The sequence below is a fragment of the Mobula hypostoma genome, chromosome 8 (genome assembly GCF_963921235.1).
Source record: "Mobula hypostoma chromosome 8, sMobHyp1.1, whole genome shotgun sequence".
Classification (NCBI taxonomy): Eukaryota; Metazoa; Chordata; class Chondrichthyes; order Myliobatiformes; family Myliobatidae; genus Mobula; species Mobula hypostoma.
In genome coordinates, this window is record NC_086104.1 from 161,704,070 (window position 1) to 161,722,167 (window position 18,098).

Below are 18,098 nucleotides of genomic sequence, written 5' to 3' on the forward strand. Positions count from 1 at the left end.
TCTTACAGGAACAGATTGTGTTGAATCTGGACAGCAGACTTCTGATGTTCCCGCTCTACATTTGCTGCAATTTCCTTTATACGTCACCAGAGACAAAACCTGAGATTGACGATCAGCCACCAAACAGTGAGAGCTGAAAATGAGATGGCACTGATGTCTCTGCCCAAGAGATAAATCACATTTCTCCAGGAGTAGTTCTTGGTCATTTTAACCATTTCTGGGGACAAAATGTGTACCTGTTCATTGCATCAGTCTGGGGTACTACACGTAAAGGAATAAAAAGAAACTAAAACTTCACAAGTACAAATGGAAAGAAACTGCTGCATCTACCTTCCTCGCTGTGCATTTTGTTTCAGAGAAACAGCTGTGTTCTGGAATTGAAAGCTCGAAATGTTCAGTTAAGAATGTTTTAGATGGGATAAACATGCTCCAAACCGAATTGTTCTTGCTTCCCTGATTGCAGGCTGCTGTGTACTGTACGACTGATTTTGAAGAGTACTCAAGCAAGTAGCCAGGTCTGTATGAGCAGTTGCTATCCAAAGCGACAAAAAACCTCGAACAGTAATGCAGACTTACCTTCTCCCTTTTCCCAGGATATACCTGTACATTCGATGTTCATTCAGTCAATGCTGCTGTTATGGAGCATGGAAGTGGGTTCTTCAGCCTAACATCCATGCTGACCAAGGTACCTACCTGAGTTAGTTCCATTTGCCTGTATTTGGCCCGTATCCATTTAACGTTTTCTCTTCTTGTACCTGTCCAAATGTAATTGTACATCCCTCTGCCATGTCTTCTTCCACCATATTTTGTGTGAAAAAGTTGCCTTTCAGATCCTCTTTAATATTGTCCCCTCTCACCTTAATTATTTACCCTCTAGTTTTAGACTCCTCTATCCTGGGAAGAAGAGTTTGGCCATCCACTTTATCTATGCCCAAAGTTTAGAAGTATCTTCTGTAAGTTTTAGTTAATGAGTCAAATTAGAGCAGAGGCTCCAGACTCAGATATGGGGCTGACTGATCACTCCTCATCCCGTCCTGGAGACAGGGATCTTTCTGTGATATCTGCGTACTTAACCATGTCTGGCACAAGACTGTTAATGATGTTACAGAGGAGACCAGAACAGTTTGCATGTGAAACTTTAAAGCAGAAACAGAACAGCAAGAACAAACAATTGGATAGCTCTACTTTGTCCCAACCTGAAGAATCAACAACCAAACTGCTTTCCTTCCTCCCTATCCCAAAGGACAAACAATCAAACACCTCTCGTTCCTCCCCATCGCAAAGAAAATTGGTCAGCAAAAATAACAGCCAAACAGCCCTCATTCCTCCCCATTCCAAAGAACCAGCAACCGAACATCTCTCCTCCCTCCCCATTCCAAAGAGCAAGCAACCAAGTAGCTCTCCTTCCTCCCATCCCAAACAAAACGGATCAGGAAGAAGAAACATTCAGCTTGTGCCTTTTCAAATTGGACTTTTTAGCTGCTAGAACAATGGTACCCTCAACAGGCAGGAAACTGTAATTACGACTGTGTATTCTACAAAAAACTGTCTGTCACAATACAGCAGTTTTACCTATTAGCAAATCTAAAGGTAGTCTAGTTAACCTTGCTTCACTTAAAACTGAATCACTGCTTGTCCTATTTGGAGTCTGAATTCCTGTTTGAATGAGAAATGGAGGAGCAGAAAGAGAATGAGCCAGGTGTTTCATTCTTTGATGGTGTATTGTATTTTGCAGTGTTAAACACTGCATTTGGCAATCATTAAACATGTCAACCAAACAAAAAAAATTGCAGATGCTGGAAATTTGAAATAAAACCTGAAAATGCTTTTCACCACAGATGCATAGCGGTTAGCTTGAGATGTTCCAGAGATCAGAGTTCAATTCTGGCACCTTACTGTAAGGAGTCTGTATGTCCTACCCAAGGGATGTGTGGTTTTATCCAGGTGCTCCGGTTTCCTCCCACAGTCCAAAGGTGTACTGCATAGGTTAATTGGTTATTGTAGATTGTCCCATGATTCGATTGGGAGTAATTGGATTTGTCAGTGTTGCTGGGCTGGCGTGGCTCGTGGCTCGTAGGGCCAGAAGAGCCTACTCTGTGCTGTATTGCTAAATAAATAAATACTCAGCAAATTAGGCAGCATCTATGGAGGAATTTCAGAAAGATTCACTTCCTTCTTTAACAGCTGCTATCTGCTGATTATTTTCAGCTTACTGTTTTTTACACCAATATTTGTTATTTTCCTAATGAAAGGATTTAAATCAGTCACCCATCTTGAGAAGTAGATATGCAAGTTCATCTTTCGGTACCCACTGTCATGGCTGCAATGCCGTAATCCCACTTTATAATCACAAGAGCCCCAGCACTTGAATGAGTTAAACCTCTGCAGTGTGGAACAACACTGCCAATCTAAGACAGCCTCCAACTGCAAGCTGGAACGTCGAGCTACACACACAAAATTCTGGAAGAACTCAGAAGGCCAGGCAGCATTTATGGAAAAGAGTATAGTCAATGTTTTGGGCTGAGGCCCTTTATCAACTGGTGCTGTCTGTCCTGCTGAGTTCCTCCAGCATTTTGTGTGTGTTGCTTGGATTTCCAGCATCCACAGATTTTCTCTTGTTTGTGATTGGAACATGGGTCTCCTCACTTCTTAGTACTCTGTAGCCTCAGTATGTTTAATTTAGTAACATGGGTTGTAGGTGTTCACCCTTCTGAGGAATGGCCCTGATTTTACTACAGCTTGTACTTATATTGCACCTTGAAGTGAGGAAAACATCAGAAATTCTTTCAGGGCAAGATCATTAAATAAAACTTTGCGCCAAGCCACATAAGGAATTATTAAGACCCATTTGTGCACTTCAGCCCTAATCACTGGATGTTGTAATAAAGTTTTTCCTCATGTAATTTTTGGTTCTTCAGCCCATTACTTTAATTTTATTTTAATCTTTCTGTTAATGAGGCCAGTTTCTCTTTCACTGTACTGTTTCAATAGCTTTTATGATCTTAAACACTTTGATCAGAACTTCATGTGACTTTCTCCAGAGCCCTTATCACCTGCTAATAGTGAAGGTGAGTCTGTGATGACTGCGGAGTTGGTGTAAGGTGCGGTCTGGAAGAGGTGAAAATTGGGACGATAGGAGATGGTATGTGGAGGTGTGGACGATAGGTGCAGGGCAAGGAGTGAACGTAGACAGTGGTAGCCGGTGTTGTTCGTGCACATGTTGAACTGGAGGAGGGAGGAGGGGAGGCATTGATGCTGAGGGAGCGTTGGGTGCCTCGAAACCTGGTGTGCTGAGGGGAGTATGAACAGGAGAGCAATTGTCAAACCTATTGAAGAATTGGTTTAACTCATTAGCCCATGCATAGCTGCATTCCGAGGCTCTATAGCTAGGCTGATTGAAGCCAGTGATGTTCTTAATACTCTGGCCAAGCTTGTTTCCCAGCTCTTTCCTGTATTCCTCTTTAGCCACCTTGATCTTCTCCTTTAGCTCCTTTAATGTGTAAGGATGTGTATTTTCATGTAAGAAGTTTATGTGCCCTTGTGCTTGACATCCAGTAAGTCAGAAACTTGATCTAAATTATCACAGGTAATATGTCTGATATGTCACAGAAAGCAAGCAACTTTTAGTAACATCAACAGTAGAATTTGAATGTTATTTGGGTGGTGAGGAAAATCCTTCCTGCAATTTGGAAAAGGAAATCTCTGATAATCTGACCCAAACTGGAATCCTATTACCACTGCTACAAATGTTGTCAGCAGGTCCCCACAAAATTAGGTGATCAGAAATGCCAATTGTTTTTTTTCACAAATATTTGAGACATGAAAAGAGAGAGAATCTGGAAAAAGATACTGATAAAGAGACGGCATCCATAAAAAAATATTCACAGGGTGTGTTTAAGAGGGCATCACCCTCTGTAAGTGCCACTACTGTAGCCATGTGCCCCTCCAGGAGAGAATACAAAAGCCACGCATCTACTCACTTAGTTGGCAGAGCTGCCTCTGACATCTGCAATGCAGCAATGTCATATGGGATATACCAGTGGAAGCTGCTTGCTTGATTTTGAGGCAAGGCTGACAAGAATGCGATGGCCCTGACTTCCGGCGTGAGAGCATTACAGTCACTTGTATTCAGTTGAGTACACTACAGTAGCAAACAGGCACTAATGTCTGCAGTGTTCTCACAGTACTTGTGAACTTGACTGTGTTAATTCAAGAAATGTGGCACTCCCTCGGTATTAGAGTATTAGCCAGGATTTTTATGCCCATGTCTCAAATGATGTAAATCATTGACCAAACTTTTCTCTTACTTCTCATTATGTGGTGCATGTTACAAAGAACTGCAAGATCTCGGTGCCCCTGCAGATGACAGTATTGAGCAATATGTCCTCACTGAAACATCAGAGAGCAACAAAATGCAAGTTTGCTTTCAGACAAAGATAATGAATATTTTGGTCTTCATGTGCAAGTAGACATACTGCAATGTCATGTATAAAGAAATATCTCTTTCCATACATCTTTCAAAGTCAGGCTTCAATGGATTCAAAGTTCATGGAGATGTATGAAGTAAATTAATGATAAAAATACATACAGTATATGTCAGCATATACAACCCTGAGATTCATTTTCTTGTGAGAATTCACAGTAAATATGAAGAGACATAATAGAAAAACTGCACACAACAAAGGCGGACAAACAGCCAATGTGTAAAAGGAGACAAACTACGCAAATACAAAATAGAAAGAACACAAAATAATAATAAACAGCACTGCAACATGCCTTTTGACTATTGAACATTCCTCTCCAACGATCCCATTTTCCTGTAGGCCTGATGTCTTGTGTCTTATCAATTAGGTGGTGTAAGAGTCTCCGTCTTCATAGCTCCATCAAACATTGACCTGAGCGTAAAGTCCAGGCCAACATTCCTGGTGCAATAGGTACACTGCTGGAACTGCCAGTAGAGGTTTCATAAAACTGTAATGAACAAGATGGCTTGCTAACTTGTGTCCCAGACAGAGAGAGTGTTAGAGTGTCTGTGTGTGTCTCTCTTTCTCAGCCCTCTCTCTCTCTCACCCTCTCTCCTTTCTTTCTCTCTCTCTCCTCTCTCACACTCTCTCCCTCCCTCCCTCTCCCTCTTCCTCTCTCTCTCTCTCTCTCTCTCTCTCTCTCACTCAATGCTGCCAGAGTCTTGGAATTTGGGCTGGGTTTAATGGGCACAGTTTGTCAGTTGGACTCTACAGTTCATGTTATATGTGTTTTTGCATGTTGGGTGTTTGTTTATTTTTGTGCTCGTCTGTGGGAAGATGAATCTCAGGGTGGAATACTGCATACATACTTTGTTAATAAATGTACTTTGAATCTTTGAATATAGATAACCAGGTTGAAAATTATCTGGTTGCTTAATATAGTTAAGGAAGTTTGCAGTGTAGAAATTGTTCCATTCCCTTTTTTACAACAGTGATGATACTTCAAGATGCATTTTGAAGGTTGTAAGGAAAGTCAGGACATCCTGAGGTAGCAAAGGGCATTACAGAAATGCAGAGGTTATCCTTATTTACTTAGTAGCAGAACTTAACTTCCTGATCTCAAATGTAACCTGAGACATCAGAGCTTAAAAGAATATCTTTTCAAACTGGCAGTGCAACAAAATTCAAATTGACCAACAATCCAGAATTGTTTAGAAATTGGAGAATACAGTGGTTACTGGTTTTTCGCCTTTTCCTTCCCACCCTCCCCCCACCTTCTTTATAGGGCCTCTGCCCCTTCCCTCTTCAGTCCTGATGAGGGGTTCTGGCCCGAAACATTGACTGATCGTTTCCGCGGATGCTGCCCGACCTGCTGAGTTCCTCCAGCATGTTGTAAGTGTTGCTTTGACCCCAGCATCTGCAGAGTATTTTGTGCTCCCTGTCTACCTGAGCAGGTTACCACAATAATTTGTTTTAACCACCATGTTAAGATGAAGTCCCCAAGTTTCCTTAGCACGTTAGAAACATAATTCAAGATTTCATAGTTTGATCTTACCAATCAGAAAGTTTCTGAAAGTGTTTGGCAAGGTAAACGTTACTCGACATTGACAATGGCAGATCATGCCTTACAAACCTACTTTGTAATTGAATTCTCAGTGGGTGAGCATCTGGGGGACAGTGACCACCGCTCCCATGGAAAAGGATAGAATCAGGGAGGACAGGAAAATTTTTAATTGGGGAAGGGCAAATTATGAGGCTATAAGGCTAGAACTTGCAGGTGTGAATTGGAATGATGTTTTTGCAGGGAAATGTACTATGGACATGTGGTTGATGTTTAGAGTTCTGCAGGATGTTAGGGATAAATTTGTCCCGGTGAGGAAGATAAAGAATGGTAGGGTGAAGGAACCATTGGTGACAAGTGAGGTGGAAAATCTAGTCAGGTGGAAGAAGGCAGCATACATGAGGTTTAGGAAGCAAGGATCAGATGGGTCAATTGAAGAATATAGGGAAGCAAGAAAGGAGCTTAAGAAGGGACTGAGAAGAGCAAGAAGGGGGCAAGAGAAGGCCTTGGCGAGTAGGGTAAAGGAAAACCCCAAGGCATTCTTCAATTTTGTGAAGAACAAAAGGATGGCAGGAGTGAAGGTAGGACCGATTAGAGATAAAGGTGGGAAGATATGCCTGGAGGCTGTGGAAGTGAGCGAGGTCCTCAATGAATACTTCTCTTCGGTATTCACCAATGAGAGGGAACTTGACGATGGTGAGGACAATATGAGTGAGGTTGATGTTCTGGAGCATGTTGATATTAAGGGAAAGGGGGTGTTGGAGTTATTAAAATACATTAGGACGGATAAGTCCCCGGGGCCTTGTCAGTGTTAGTCTTTGGTTTGTCCTGTTTTTTTTGTGATATCACTCTGGAGGAACATTGTATCATTTCTTAATGCATGCATGCAATTCTAAATGACAATAAACGAGGACTGAGTGTCCTCATAATCTAAAAAAATGTGGGTAAGCTAGCCAATAATATAAGAGTATACTAAACATTTTTTTCAGCTATATAAAGAGTAAAAGAGCCATGAGTAGATATCGGACCACTGGAAAATTACACTGTAGAGGTAGTAATGTGGGACAAAGAAATGGCAGATGAACTTAAGTATTTCGTGTCAATCTTCACTATGGAAGACACAAGCAGTATGCTAGAAATGTAAGAGTGTCAGGGGGCAGAAGAGAGTGTAGTTGCTATTACTAAGGAGAAAGTGCTTGAGGACCAGTTCACAAGGTACAGGATAGATATGTCCCATTTAATTGGAGTAAGGGGAATTATGTGGCTATCAGGCAGGAACTTGGAAACTTAAATTTGGAACAGATATTCTCAGGGAAAGGTACAGAAGAAATGTGGCAAATATTCAGGGGATATTTGTGTGGAGTTCTGCATAGGTACGTTCCAATGAGACAGGGAAGTTATGGTAGGGTACAGGAACTGTGTACAAAGGCTGTAGTAAATATAGTCAAGAAGAAAAGAAAAGCTTACGAAAGGTTCAGAGAGCTAGGTAATGTTAGACATCAGAAGATTATAAAGCTAACAGGAAGGAGCTTAAGCAGGAAATTAAGAGAGCCAGAAGAGCCCATGAGAAGGCCTTGGCAGGCAGGATTAAGGAAAACCCCAAGGCATTCTACAGGAATATGAAGAGCAAGAGGATAAGACATGAAAGAATAGGACCTATCAAGTGTGACAGTGGGAAAGTGTGTTTGGGACCGGAAGAAATAGCAGAGGTACTTAATGAATACTTAACTTCAGTATTCACTATGGAAGTGGATCTTGGTGATTGTAGTGATGACTTGCTGCGGACTGAAAAGCTTGAGAGTGTAGCTATTAAGAAAGAGGATGTGCTGGAGCTTTTGGAAAGCATCAAGTTGGATAAGTCGCCGGGACCGGATGAGATGTACCCCAGGCTACTGTGGGAAGGGAGGGAGGAGATTGCTGAGCCTCTGGAGATGATCTTTGCATCATCAATGGGGACGGGAGAGTTTCCGGAGGATTGGAGGGTAGCGGATGTTGTCCCTTTATTCAAGAAAGGGAGTAAAGATAGCCCAGGAAATTATAGACTAGTGAGTCTTACTTCAATGGTTGGTAAGTTGATGGAGAAGATCCTAAGAGGCAGGATTTATGAATGTTTGGAGAGGTATAATATGATTAGGAATAGTCAGCATGGCTTGTCAAGAGCAGGTCGTGCTTTACGAGCCTGATTGAACTTTTTGAGGATGTGACTAAACACATTGATGAAGGAAAAGCAGTAGATGTAGTGTATATGGATTTCAGCAAGGCATTTGATAAGGTACCCCATGCAAGGCTTATTGAGAAAGTAAGGAGGCATGGGATCCAAGGGGACATTGCTTTGTGGATCTAGAGCTGGCTTGCCGACAGAAGGCAAAGAGTGGTTGTTTCAGCATGGAAACTGCTATTAGTATACAAGATATTAAGAGGAATAGCTAGAGTGGATAGCCAGCGCCTCTTCCCCAGGGCACCACTGCTCAATACAAGAGGACATGGCTTTAAGGTAAGGGGTGGGAAGTTCAAGGGGGATATTAGAGGAAGGTTTTTTACTCAGAGAGTGGTTTGTGCGTGGAATACACTGCCTGAGTCAATGGTGCAGACAGATACACTAGTGAAGTTTAAGTGACTTCTAGACAGGTATATGGAGGAATTTAAGGTGTGGGAGGCAGGGTTTGAGGGTCGGCACAACAATGTGGGCCGAAGGGCCTGTACTGTGCTGTACTATTCTATGTTCTATGTTCTATGGACAAGATGGGCCAAAGGGCCTAATTCTGTGCTGTACATCTGTAGAACTCTATGACTATGAAAGGAAAGAGGAAGATGGCACAGTACGAAGGTGGATGGAGGGAGGGGAGGACAAGCTAGAAGGTGACAGTTGAAGCTGGGTGGGAGAGGAAGGGGAATAACGTAAGAAGCTGGGGGGTGATAAGTGGAAAAGATAAAGGGCTGGCAAAGAAGGAATCTGATTGTAGACAAGATTGAACCATGTGAGAAAGGGAAGGAAGAGAGGCACTGGGGGAGGTGGTAGGCAGCTGAAGAGAAGAGGAGATGTGAGAGTGTAGCCTGAGCGGAGAATTGAAGAAAAGGGAAGAGGGATGGAGAAAATTTACCAGAAGCTAGAAAAATCGATGTTCATGCCATCAAGATGGACGCTACCCAGACAGAATATGAGGTGTTACTCATCCAGCCTGTGAGTGGCCTCATCATGTGAGTACAGGAGGCCATGGAGTGACATGTCAGAATGGGAATGGGGACTGGAATTGGAATGTTTTGCCACAGGCAAATCCTGCTTTTTGCAGATGGAGCGAAGATGCTCGACAAAGCGGCCCCGCTATCTATATCAGGGCTCATCAATGTAGAGGAAGCTGCATCAAGAGCACTGGATACAGTAGACAACTTCAACAGATTCACAGGTGAAGTGTTACTTCACCTGGAAAGAATGTTTGAGGCCCTGAATAGAAGTGAGGGAGGAGGTGAATGGGCGGGTATAGCATTTCATCGGCCTGCAGGGATAAGTGCCAGGAAAGAGATTAATGCAGCAGGTTGGGGGTGGGTGTCCAGGAAATGGAGAAGATGCAGGTGAAGAAGCATAAATAGTAGAGGAAGAGAAAACCTGTTCTTTGAAGAAGAAAATGAAAGCCTCATCCTGGGAACAGATGCAGTAAAGACAAAGGAACCGAGACAAGGGCATTCATATGGAAGACAGTGTGAGAAAAGATATAATCAAGATAGCAGTTTGAATCTCAAAGGAGAGAAAATCTGCAGATTCTGGAAATCCAAGCAACACACACAAAATGCTGGAAGAGCTCTGCAGGCCAGGCAGCATCGATAGAAAAGAGTAAACAGTTGGCATTTCAGGCCGAGACCCTTCAGTGTAGCAAGGTGAATTGATGGGATTATAAAAAGATTTCTGTAGACAGTTTGTCTCCAGTGAGGTTGCAGAGAAGTTGAACAAGTGGAAAGAGGTATCAAAAATGGACAAAATAAATTTAAGGGCAGGGTGGAAGTTGAAAGCTCAGTATGGGTGCATGAAACAGCACCAATGCAATTGTCAGTGTAGTGTGGAAAGACTTGGGGACCATTACAAGGGAGGACTTGGAAAATGGACTGTTCTACGTAGCCAACAAAAAGGCAGGCATAGTTCGGGCCATGCAGGTGTGCATGGTTACTCCTTGAGTTTAGAGAAAGTGGGAAAAGCCAAAAGAGGTATTTGTTGAGTGTGAGGACTAGTTCTGCCAGATGAAGCAGGGTGATGATGAAGACGAACTGGGTGGTCTGTTGGCAAGAAGTGAAGAGCATTAAGTCCTTCTTGATGGGGATAGAAGTGTATAGGGACTGGATATCCATGATGAAAGTGAAATGATCAAGGCTAGGGAATTGTATGTTGTTGAGATCGAGAGCATGTGAAGTGTCACAGATGATGGTGGGAAGGGACTGAATCGAGGACCCGTTTATTGTTGTTAGCATTAAAATTGGTGAAACAAAACAGCCAACAGAGACAAGGGAAAAATAGTTATATGGAAAATTCCCATTGGAAACAAATATCTGAGTGCAGCTGAGGGATTTGGGTTGACAGATGTGTTGTTCACAAAAAGGATAATTGGACAAAGGGGAAACAAAAGATTTGGGTCTATTTCCAAGCAGAAGGAACTAAATATGAGCAAGGTTAAATTGTTTAGCACCAGGGTTGGAATGCACCCAATCTCCCTTCATACTATAATAATGATGAGGAGACCATCAAGAGGATGCAACTGGGCTCACTGGGACTAGAACTGTGAGGTTATACTCAACAGGAAAAGAAACTGGATGTCAAAGTGGTACAGCTGGTAGCACTTTAGACTCACAAGTCCAATGGTATGGATTCCGTACTGATCTTCTGCACTCTGTGTGTGGAGTCTGCAAATTCTCCCTGTGTCCTCTGAGTACTCCAATTTCCTCCCACCTTCCAAAGATTTGCAAGTTGGTAGGTTAATTGGCCTCAGTAAATGCTCCTAATGTGTTGGTGTGCGATAGATTCTGGGAGGAGTTGCCGGGTGTCCAGGAAGAATAAAATTTGCTGTGTGTACGATTAATGTATATGGATACTTGATATTTGGTGTGAATGCAATGGTTTCAATGGTGGAGGCAGATACACTAGTGAAATTTAAGAGACTACTAGATAGGTATATGGAGGAATTTAAGGTGGGGGTTATATAGGAGGCAGGGTTATATAGGAGGCAGGGTTTAAGGGTCGGCACAACATTGTGGGCCGAAGGGCCTGTACTGTGCGGTAATATTCTATGTTCTATGTTTCTCTGCTTTATGACTATCTCTATAAATTACTCAGGGAGAACCAACAGGGAGAATGTGCAAGCATCACACAATACAAAGTCAAGATTTAACTTGTGTTGTTGGAGTGTGAGACAGCAGAACTACCTACTACCTGCTGTGAATCAAGTACACAGAAAGTCACCATACACCAGACTTACAGAGGACAAAGTGGAACAGAGTCTTCACACTTATAGCCCAATCACATAACTGAGAAGCAACACACATCAAAGTTGCTGGTGAACGCAGCAGGCCTAGCAGCATCTATAGGAAGAGGCGCAGTCGACGTTTCAGGCCGAGACCCTTCGTCAGGACTAACTGAAGGAAGAGTGAGTAAGGGATTTGAAAGCTGGAGGGGGAGGGGGAGATGCAAAATGATAGGAGAAGACAGGAGGGGGAGGGATAGAGCCGAGAGCTGGACAGGTGATAGGCAAAAGGGGATACGAGAGGATCATGGGACAGGAGGTCCGTGAAGAAAGACGGGGGGGGGTGACCCAGAGGATGGGCAAGAAGTATATTCAGAGGGGCAGAGGGAGAAAAAGGAGAGTGAGAGAAAGAATGTGTGCATAAAAATGAGTAGCAGATGGGGTACGAGGGGGAGGTGGAGCCTAGCGGAAGTTAGAGAAGTCAATGTTCATGCCATCAGGTTGGAGGCTACCCAGACGGAATATAAGGTGTTGTTCCTCCAACCTGAGTGTGGCTTCATCTTTACAGTAGAGGAGGCCGTGGATAGATATGTCAGAATGGGAATGGGATGTGGAATTAAAATGTGTGGCCACTGGGAGATCCTGCTTTCTCTGGCGGACAGAGCGTAGATGTTCAGCAAAGCGGTCTCCCTGTCTGCGTCGGGTCTCACCAATATATAAAAGGCCACATCGGGAGCACCGGACGCAGTATATCACCCCATCCCCCTCCCCCTCCAGCTTTCAAATCCCTTACTCACTCTTCCTTCAGTTAGTCCTGACGAAGGGTCTCGGCCTGAAACGTCGACTGCGCCTCTTCCTATAGATGCTGCTTGGCCTGCTGCGTTCACCAGCAACTTTGATGTGTGTTGCTTGAATTTCCAGCATCTGCAGAATTCCTGTTGTTTGCACATAACTGAGAAGGTCAGAAATCTAAAGAATTGTAGGCTGACTTTTAAAGGACTGAGCTCAGGACTGGAAAAAAAGGCTGTGACTCAAATCTAATTTGGAATTATTTCAAAGGACTAGCAATTCTGTAATTCTGCATCTTCCTACAGCTGTTATTTGTGTGACAACAGAGTGAATTTATCATGAAAGTAGTATCAATATTCTGCTGGTTACATTATCAGTCATATAATCCTGCTATCTGTGCAGATGATCAGAAAATGTGGTTTCATATCCTACTGGGGCTACTGGGGGAATTTAAGTTCAGTTAATAAATAAAATAAAAGCTAATGCTTGTTGTCAAATTCCCTAATGTTTTATAAAAGTAGTGTTGAAAAGGAATTCACTGTCTGCATCTGACTGGGTTGTATGTGATTCTGATCCACAGCAAAGTAGTTGCTGATTTCCCTCTGAAACAGGATGAACAGATAATTAAGAGCAAATGATAGCCTTGCCAGTAATGTCTGCATTTCAGCCTAAGAATGAAGAACTGCTCCATGTCTTGTCAAGGTCACCAAACTGAAATTCCCTAGCCCTGTGGTCCCTTCCCAAGCATCTTCTCCTTACTTAACTATCAGAGGATATCAGTGAAACTCAGCCAATGGAGATGAGGGTCATATTAGATTTGATGGGCTGAACAGTCTCCTCCTGTCCAAGATATTTTTGCATTTATTATCATATGTATGAATCATCCTCTTGGTACTCAGCCTAGAATTTAAGAGCTTTTTGTGTTCACTCTATTGCATCCCAAGGCATCTGTTGTAAAGGACAAAGTTTGTCACATCGTTAATAAATTTCAAAATGCTTCATATCCATTGTGTTCCTTTCAAGTGGTAGTCACTACTGCTGTTAGCAAACATTCACGCTAATTGACACCAAACAAGAAGCAATAATCTCTGATACTGTTGGTTGATAGAAGAATGTTGGCCAAGATTATGTTTACATTCTCTTCCATATAAGGCCTCAGTGCAACATGTTTCAAAGATGGTATCTGTGATAATGGCGCATCAGATCAGGACTGTGCTGTTTACTTCAGCATTGGCGCCTCTAAGAGATGCAACACCTCATACCAAGCCTCATACAAACACCAGTGTGGGCAGGCAAGTAGCCACACAATTCACTGATGCCAGCATCTTCTCACACACTGGGAGTCAATGCATCAGTCGTGGATAGTACTCTTATCTCTGAGGCTTAGTTCAAAGTTAAAAATAGATCTATTATCAAACTACATATATATTACCGCATACAACCTTGATATTCATTTTCTTGAGGGTATACTCAAGAAATCCATCATAGAATAATAACCAGAATAGACTCAGTGAAAGACGCTATCAAATGGGCATAGAACCAAAGTGCAAAAGACAGCAAACTCTGCAAATACAAAAAGAAAGAAGACCTAATAATAATAATAAGTGTGCAATAAACATGGAGAACATGAGATGAAGAGACCTTGAAAGTGAGTCCACAGGTTGTGGGACCAGTTCAGTGATGGGGCTAGTGAAGTTGGGTGAAGTTATCCTCTCTGGTTCAAGAGCCTGATGGTCGAGGGGTAATAACTGTTCCTAAACATGGTGGTGTGGGACCTGATGTTTGAGGGGTAATAACTGTTCCCGAACCTGGTGGTGTGAGTCCTCAGGGTCTCGTACTTTCTTCCTGATGGCAGCAGTGAGGGATGAAAGAGGGATGGAGGGAAAGATGTGCTCAAGCTTTCTGCTTTCCGCAGGGATCGCTCCCTACGTGACTCCCTTGTCCATTCGTTCCCCCCATCCCTTCCCACCGATTTCCCACCTGGCACTTATCCTTGTAAGCGGAACAAGTGCTACACATGCCCTTACACTTCCTCCCTTACCACCATTCAGGGCTCCAGACAGTCCTTCCAGGTGAGGCAACACTTCACCTGTGAGTTGGCTGGGGTGATATACTGCGTCCGATGCTCCTGGTGTGACCTCCTATATATTGGTGAGACCCGACGCAGGCTGGGAGACCGTTTCACTGAACACCTACACTCTGTCCGTCAGAGAAAGCAGGATCTCCCAGTGGCCACACATTTTAATTCCACTTCCCATTCCCATTCTGATATGTCCATCCACAGCCTCCTGTACTGTCAAGATGAAGCCATACTCAGATTGGAGGAACAACACCTTATATTCCGTCTGGGTAGCCTCCAACCTGATGGCATGAACACTGACTTCTCTAACTTACGTTAATGCCCCTCCTCCCATTCGTACCCCATCCTTCCTTCCTTTCTTTATTTATTTAATCAATCAATCAATCAATCAATCTCTTTTTTTTCTCCCTCTGTCCCTCTCACTATAACTCCTTGCCCATCCTCTGGGCTCCCCTCCCTCTATCTTTCTCCCTAGGCCTCCCATCCCATGATCCTCTCCCTTCTCCAGCCTTGTATCCCTTTTGCCAATCAACTTTCCAGCTCTTGGCTCCATCCCTCCCCCTCCTGTCTTCTCCTATCATTTTCGATCTCCCTCTATCCCTCCCACTTTCAAGTCTCTTACTATCTCTTCTTTAAATTAGTCCTGATGAAGGGTCTCAGCCCGTTACATCAAACTGCCTGGCCTGCTGTGTTCCACCAGCATTTTGTGTGTGTTGTTTGAATTTCCAGCATCTGCAGGTTTCCTCGTGTTTGCAGATACAACAGTGCTGTTTAAGAGACTATTAGATAAGCTTATGAATATGCATAAATTGGAGGGATATGGATGAGAATTAAATTAGGGCAGTGCAGCTGAAAGGCTGGAAGAGCTAATCTGTGCTGTACCTCTAAAATTAAATAAAATGTGCAGGCAGAAGAAAATTAATCTAATTTTGGTAATATTGTGGGCCGAAGGGTTTGTTGCTGTGCTGTTCTGTTAGTTGTTCTCTGTTCTAAGGGAGTACTATCTTCTAGGTGAAATTTTAAAACAGTTTGTTGTCTCAGGTGAAACTACACCAAGACTCTCTTCAGATCCAGGGTGTAATGTCTCTTTCACAACCAGCATCTTTAAACGCAGACCAGGTGATTGCTCTTGTGGGAGCTAATTGTGTATGAATTGCCTACCAAGTTTCCAGTATTTTACAGTGACACCCTATATATGTTACTGCAGTTATACAGCTATGGGCATTTCACGAGGTATATACTGTTTTTAATTTTCTTTTGGAAGATAATAACGACGGCACCAGTATCTCCGCATATTTACATTCAAATGAGCCACTGAATCAGCAAAGATAGAAGTATTCATATTTAAATTTAGGTCAAACATTATAATTACAACGTGGTTAAACATAACAATTCTTTCAAGCGTATTTAAGAAACCAAGAAAAACAAATGTGTGTTTTAATGATACGCCGACTGTTGATTCCTGGCAGGAGGGTAATACGGCTTTAAGAGTTTGCGGAAAGGTCCTCCCTTTTGCCTGGAGGGTCACATTCACTCTCCGTCTCTGCCTGACGACAGCCCAACCCACGAACACTGCAATCGCAGAGTGTACACACAACTACAAGTATGATGTGGAGTGCCATTGGGGAAGTGATTATCATACTTTCAGGTAAGAATTCAACCACTTTCTTTTTCCCTTCTAAGAATTACAGAAATATTTTATTTTCTGCTGTCTATTTTTTAAGTGCTGGAATCCTTAGACCTGTTTGGTTTCGCTGTTATTTGCCACACTGCGAGTCTGTACCTGTTCATGTTCCGCTGCTAATCCAGAAGATGCTACTTCAGGCCAAAAGAATTCTTGCTTTCTGCCCTGTATACAGTCTCGATCCGATTGTCCAGTCGCACTGTAACAATCTGTGAGTCTGTGACTCCGGTTGATTTCTAAAGGATTTTAAAAAAACATCCGAATTCACCATTTTATAGTAAAAAAAGAGTCCCAACCTTTAGGCAAGTGACTCCAGGTTTTCTAATTAAAAACTGAAGGCAGATTTGGCTGAGCTGTTGAGTGCCGGTTTTTCAGAGCAGGTTGGCTGAAACAGCGGGTAGAGTTGATCAGAGCTCCGGGCTATCGTCTTACTGAAGAGTGGAACACCATATTCCATGGACCGCGGAGACTGAGCAACGTTAAAACTGATTTTATAGTAAGGATTTTTTTTTTTTAACCAGAAAGCTCCAAATTCGATTGATACTTCACCTATCGGTCACTGCAGTGCCAGTGTTTAAAGTTACGAGCTGTTAGTGAGGCTGAAGGTAGTTTTAATTTGAATCGCTTCGAATTCAATTAAGAGACTTCAAATTACTACATTGACCTGGGACAAGGTTCAAACTAGTAACCCCTGTTAAACCTGGAGGGGCCACAGCATACTGGCTTCAAAAACTCCACAGTGAAGGAGTTGGTTTGAAAATGTGTTGCGAGAAGGGCATCAAAGGTAAATTAACCGAGCCTAATGATAGAGAGAATAATTGTACTTGATCATCAGTCCTCCGGTGATATTGTCAACAGGGCGAAGCTTCAGAAGTTGCCCCTTGAAACATAAAATCTTGCATATATTTGCATCTCGTTATGTCCGAAACTTGAGAATTCCTGGTGTCCTTTTGAAGTGCGGCCTCTGCTGTAATGCAAGAATCATTGCTGCCAAATTGAGCATAGCAAGCTCCCACAAACTTCACTATCACTGGAGTGGTTATGAATATTGATCCGTCAGCAGTCTGTACTTCATTCAATTTCCCGGGGTTGGGGAGTGAAGAACCAGAGGGCATCGGTTCCAGATGAGAGGGGAGAGAATTAATAAGAACCAAAGGATGATCAGTATGTGGAATGATATTACAACATTACATTGACAGGCACACGTATAAGACAGGTTTAGAGGAATATGGGACAAACACAGGCGAATGTGACTGGATTAAATGGGAATCTTGGTTAATTGGTCCTAATGGTGTGTTTCTGTACTAAATTAATGTAAGAGTAGATTAGCTATGATGTAATCTAAATCTTAAAATAATGACACAAACGCGAGGGGCTGAATGGTCTCCTTGTTATTCATGCAATTGATGGACCAGATGAGCTTTGCATGTCCAAAATCCCCTCATGGCAATTTTTGGGATGGCATCGGTGAGGCTTGTGACTGCTGCCCATTCCTAATGGCCTTTTGGCCCTTCTTGGCTGTGCCGAACCATTTTCTGCCTAGTCCCACTGACCTGCACACGGACCATATCCCTCCATACACCTCCCATCCATGTATCTGTCCAATTTATTCTTAAATGTTAAAAAAGAACCCGCATTTACCACCTCGACTGGCAGCTCATTCCACAATCCCACCACTCTCTGTGTGAAGAAGCCCCCCCCTAATGTTCCCTTTAAATTTTTCCCCCCTCACCCTTAACCCATATCCTCTGGTTTTTTTTCTCCTCTTGCCTCAGTGGAAAAAGCCTGCTTGCATTCACTGTATCTATACCCATCATAATTTTATATACCTTTATCAAATCTCCCCTCATTCTTCTACGCTCCAGGGAATAAAGTCCTAACCTATTCAACCTTTCTCTGTAACTGAGTTTCTCAAGTCCCGGCAACAACCTTGTAAACCTTCTCTGCACTCTTTCAACCTTATTTATATCCTTCCTGTAATTTGGTGACCAAAACTGAATGCAATACTCTAGATTCGGCCTCACCAATGCCTTATACAACCATAATGTTATCATAACATTCCAGCTCTTATACTCAA

At 42.8% G+C, this 18,098-nt stretch overlaps 2 protein-coding genes across 5 annotated transcripts in view; both read left to right on the forward strand.

Moving 5' to 3' along the window:
• Nucleotides 1–11,587, forward strand: part of gmcl1 (germ cell-less, spermatogenesis associated) — a 209,041-nt gene extending 197,454 nt beyond the window's left edge. For 2 of the 3 annotated variants that reach the window (XM_063057244.1, XM_063057245.1), the window contains one exon: nucleotides 9–11,587. In XM_063057244.1, coding sequence (XP_062913314.1) covers nucleotides 9–137 — 129 coding nt within the window. In that variant the 3' untranslated portion in view covers nucleotides 138–11,587. The remainder of the gene's footprint in view (nucleotides 1–8) is intronic. The other variant, XM_063057247.1, reaches the window with a different exon arrangement.
• Nucleotides 11,588–15,876: 4,289 nt separating this feature from the next.
• tgfa (transforming growth factor, alpha) overlaps nucleotides 15,877–18,098 on the forward strand; it is a 126,670-nt gene continuing 124,448 nt past the window's right edge. For both annotated transcript variants that reach the window (XM_063057248.1, XM_063057249.1), the window contains exon 1: nucleotides 15,877–15,985. In XM_063057248.1, coding sequence (XP_062913318.1) covers nucleotides 15,943–15,985 — 43 coding nt within the window. In that variant the 5' untranslated portion in view covers nucleotides 15,877–15,942. The remainder of the gene's footprint in view (nucleotides 15,986–18,098) is intronic.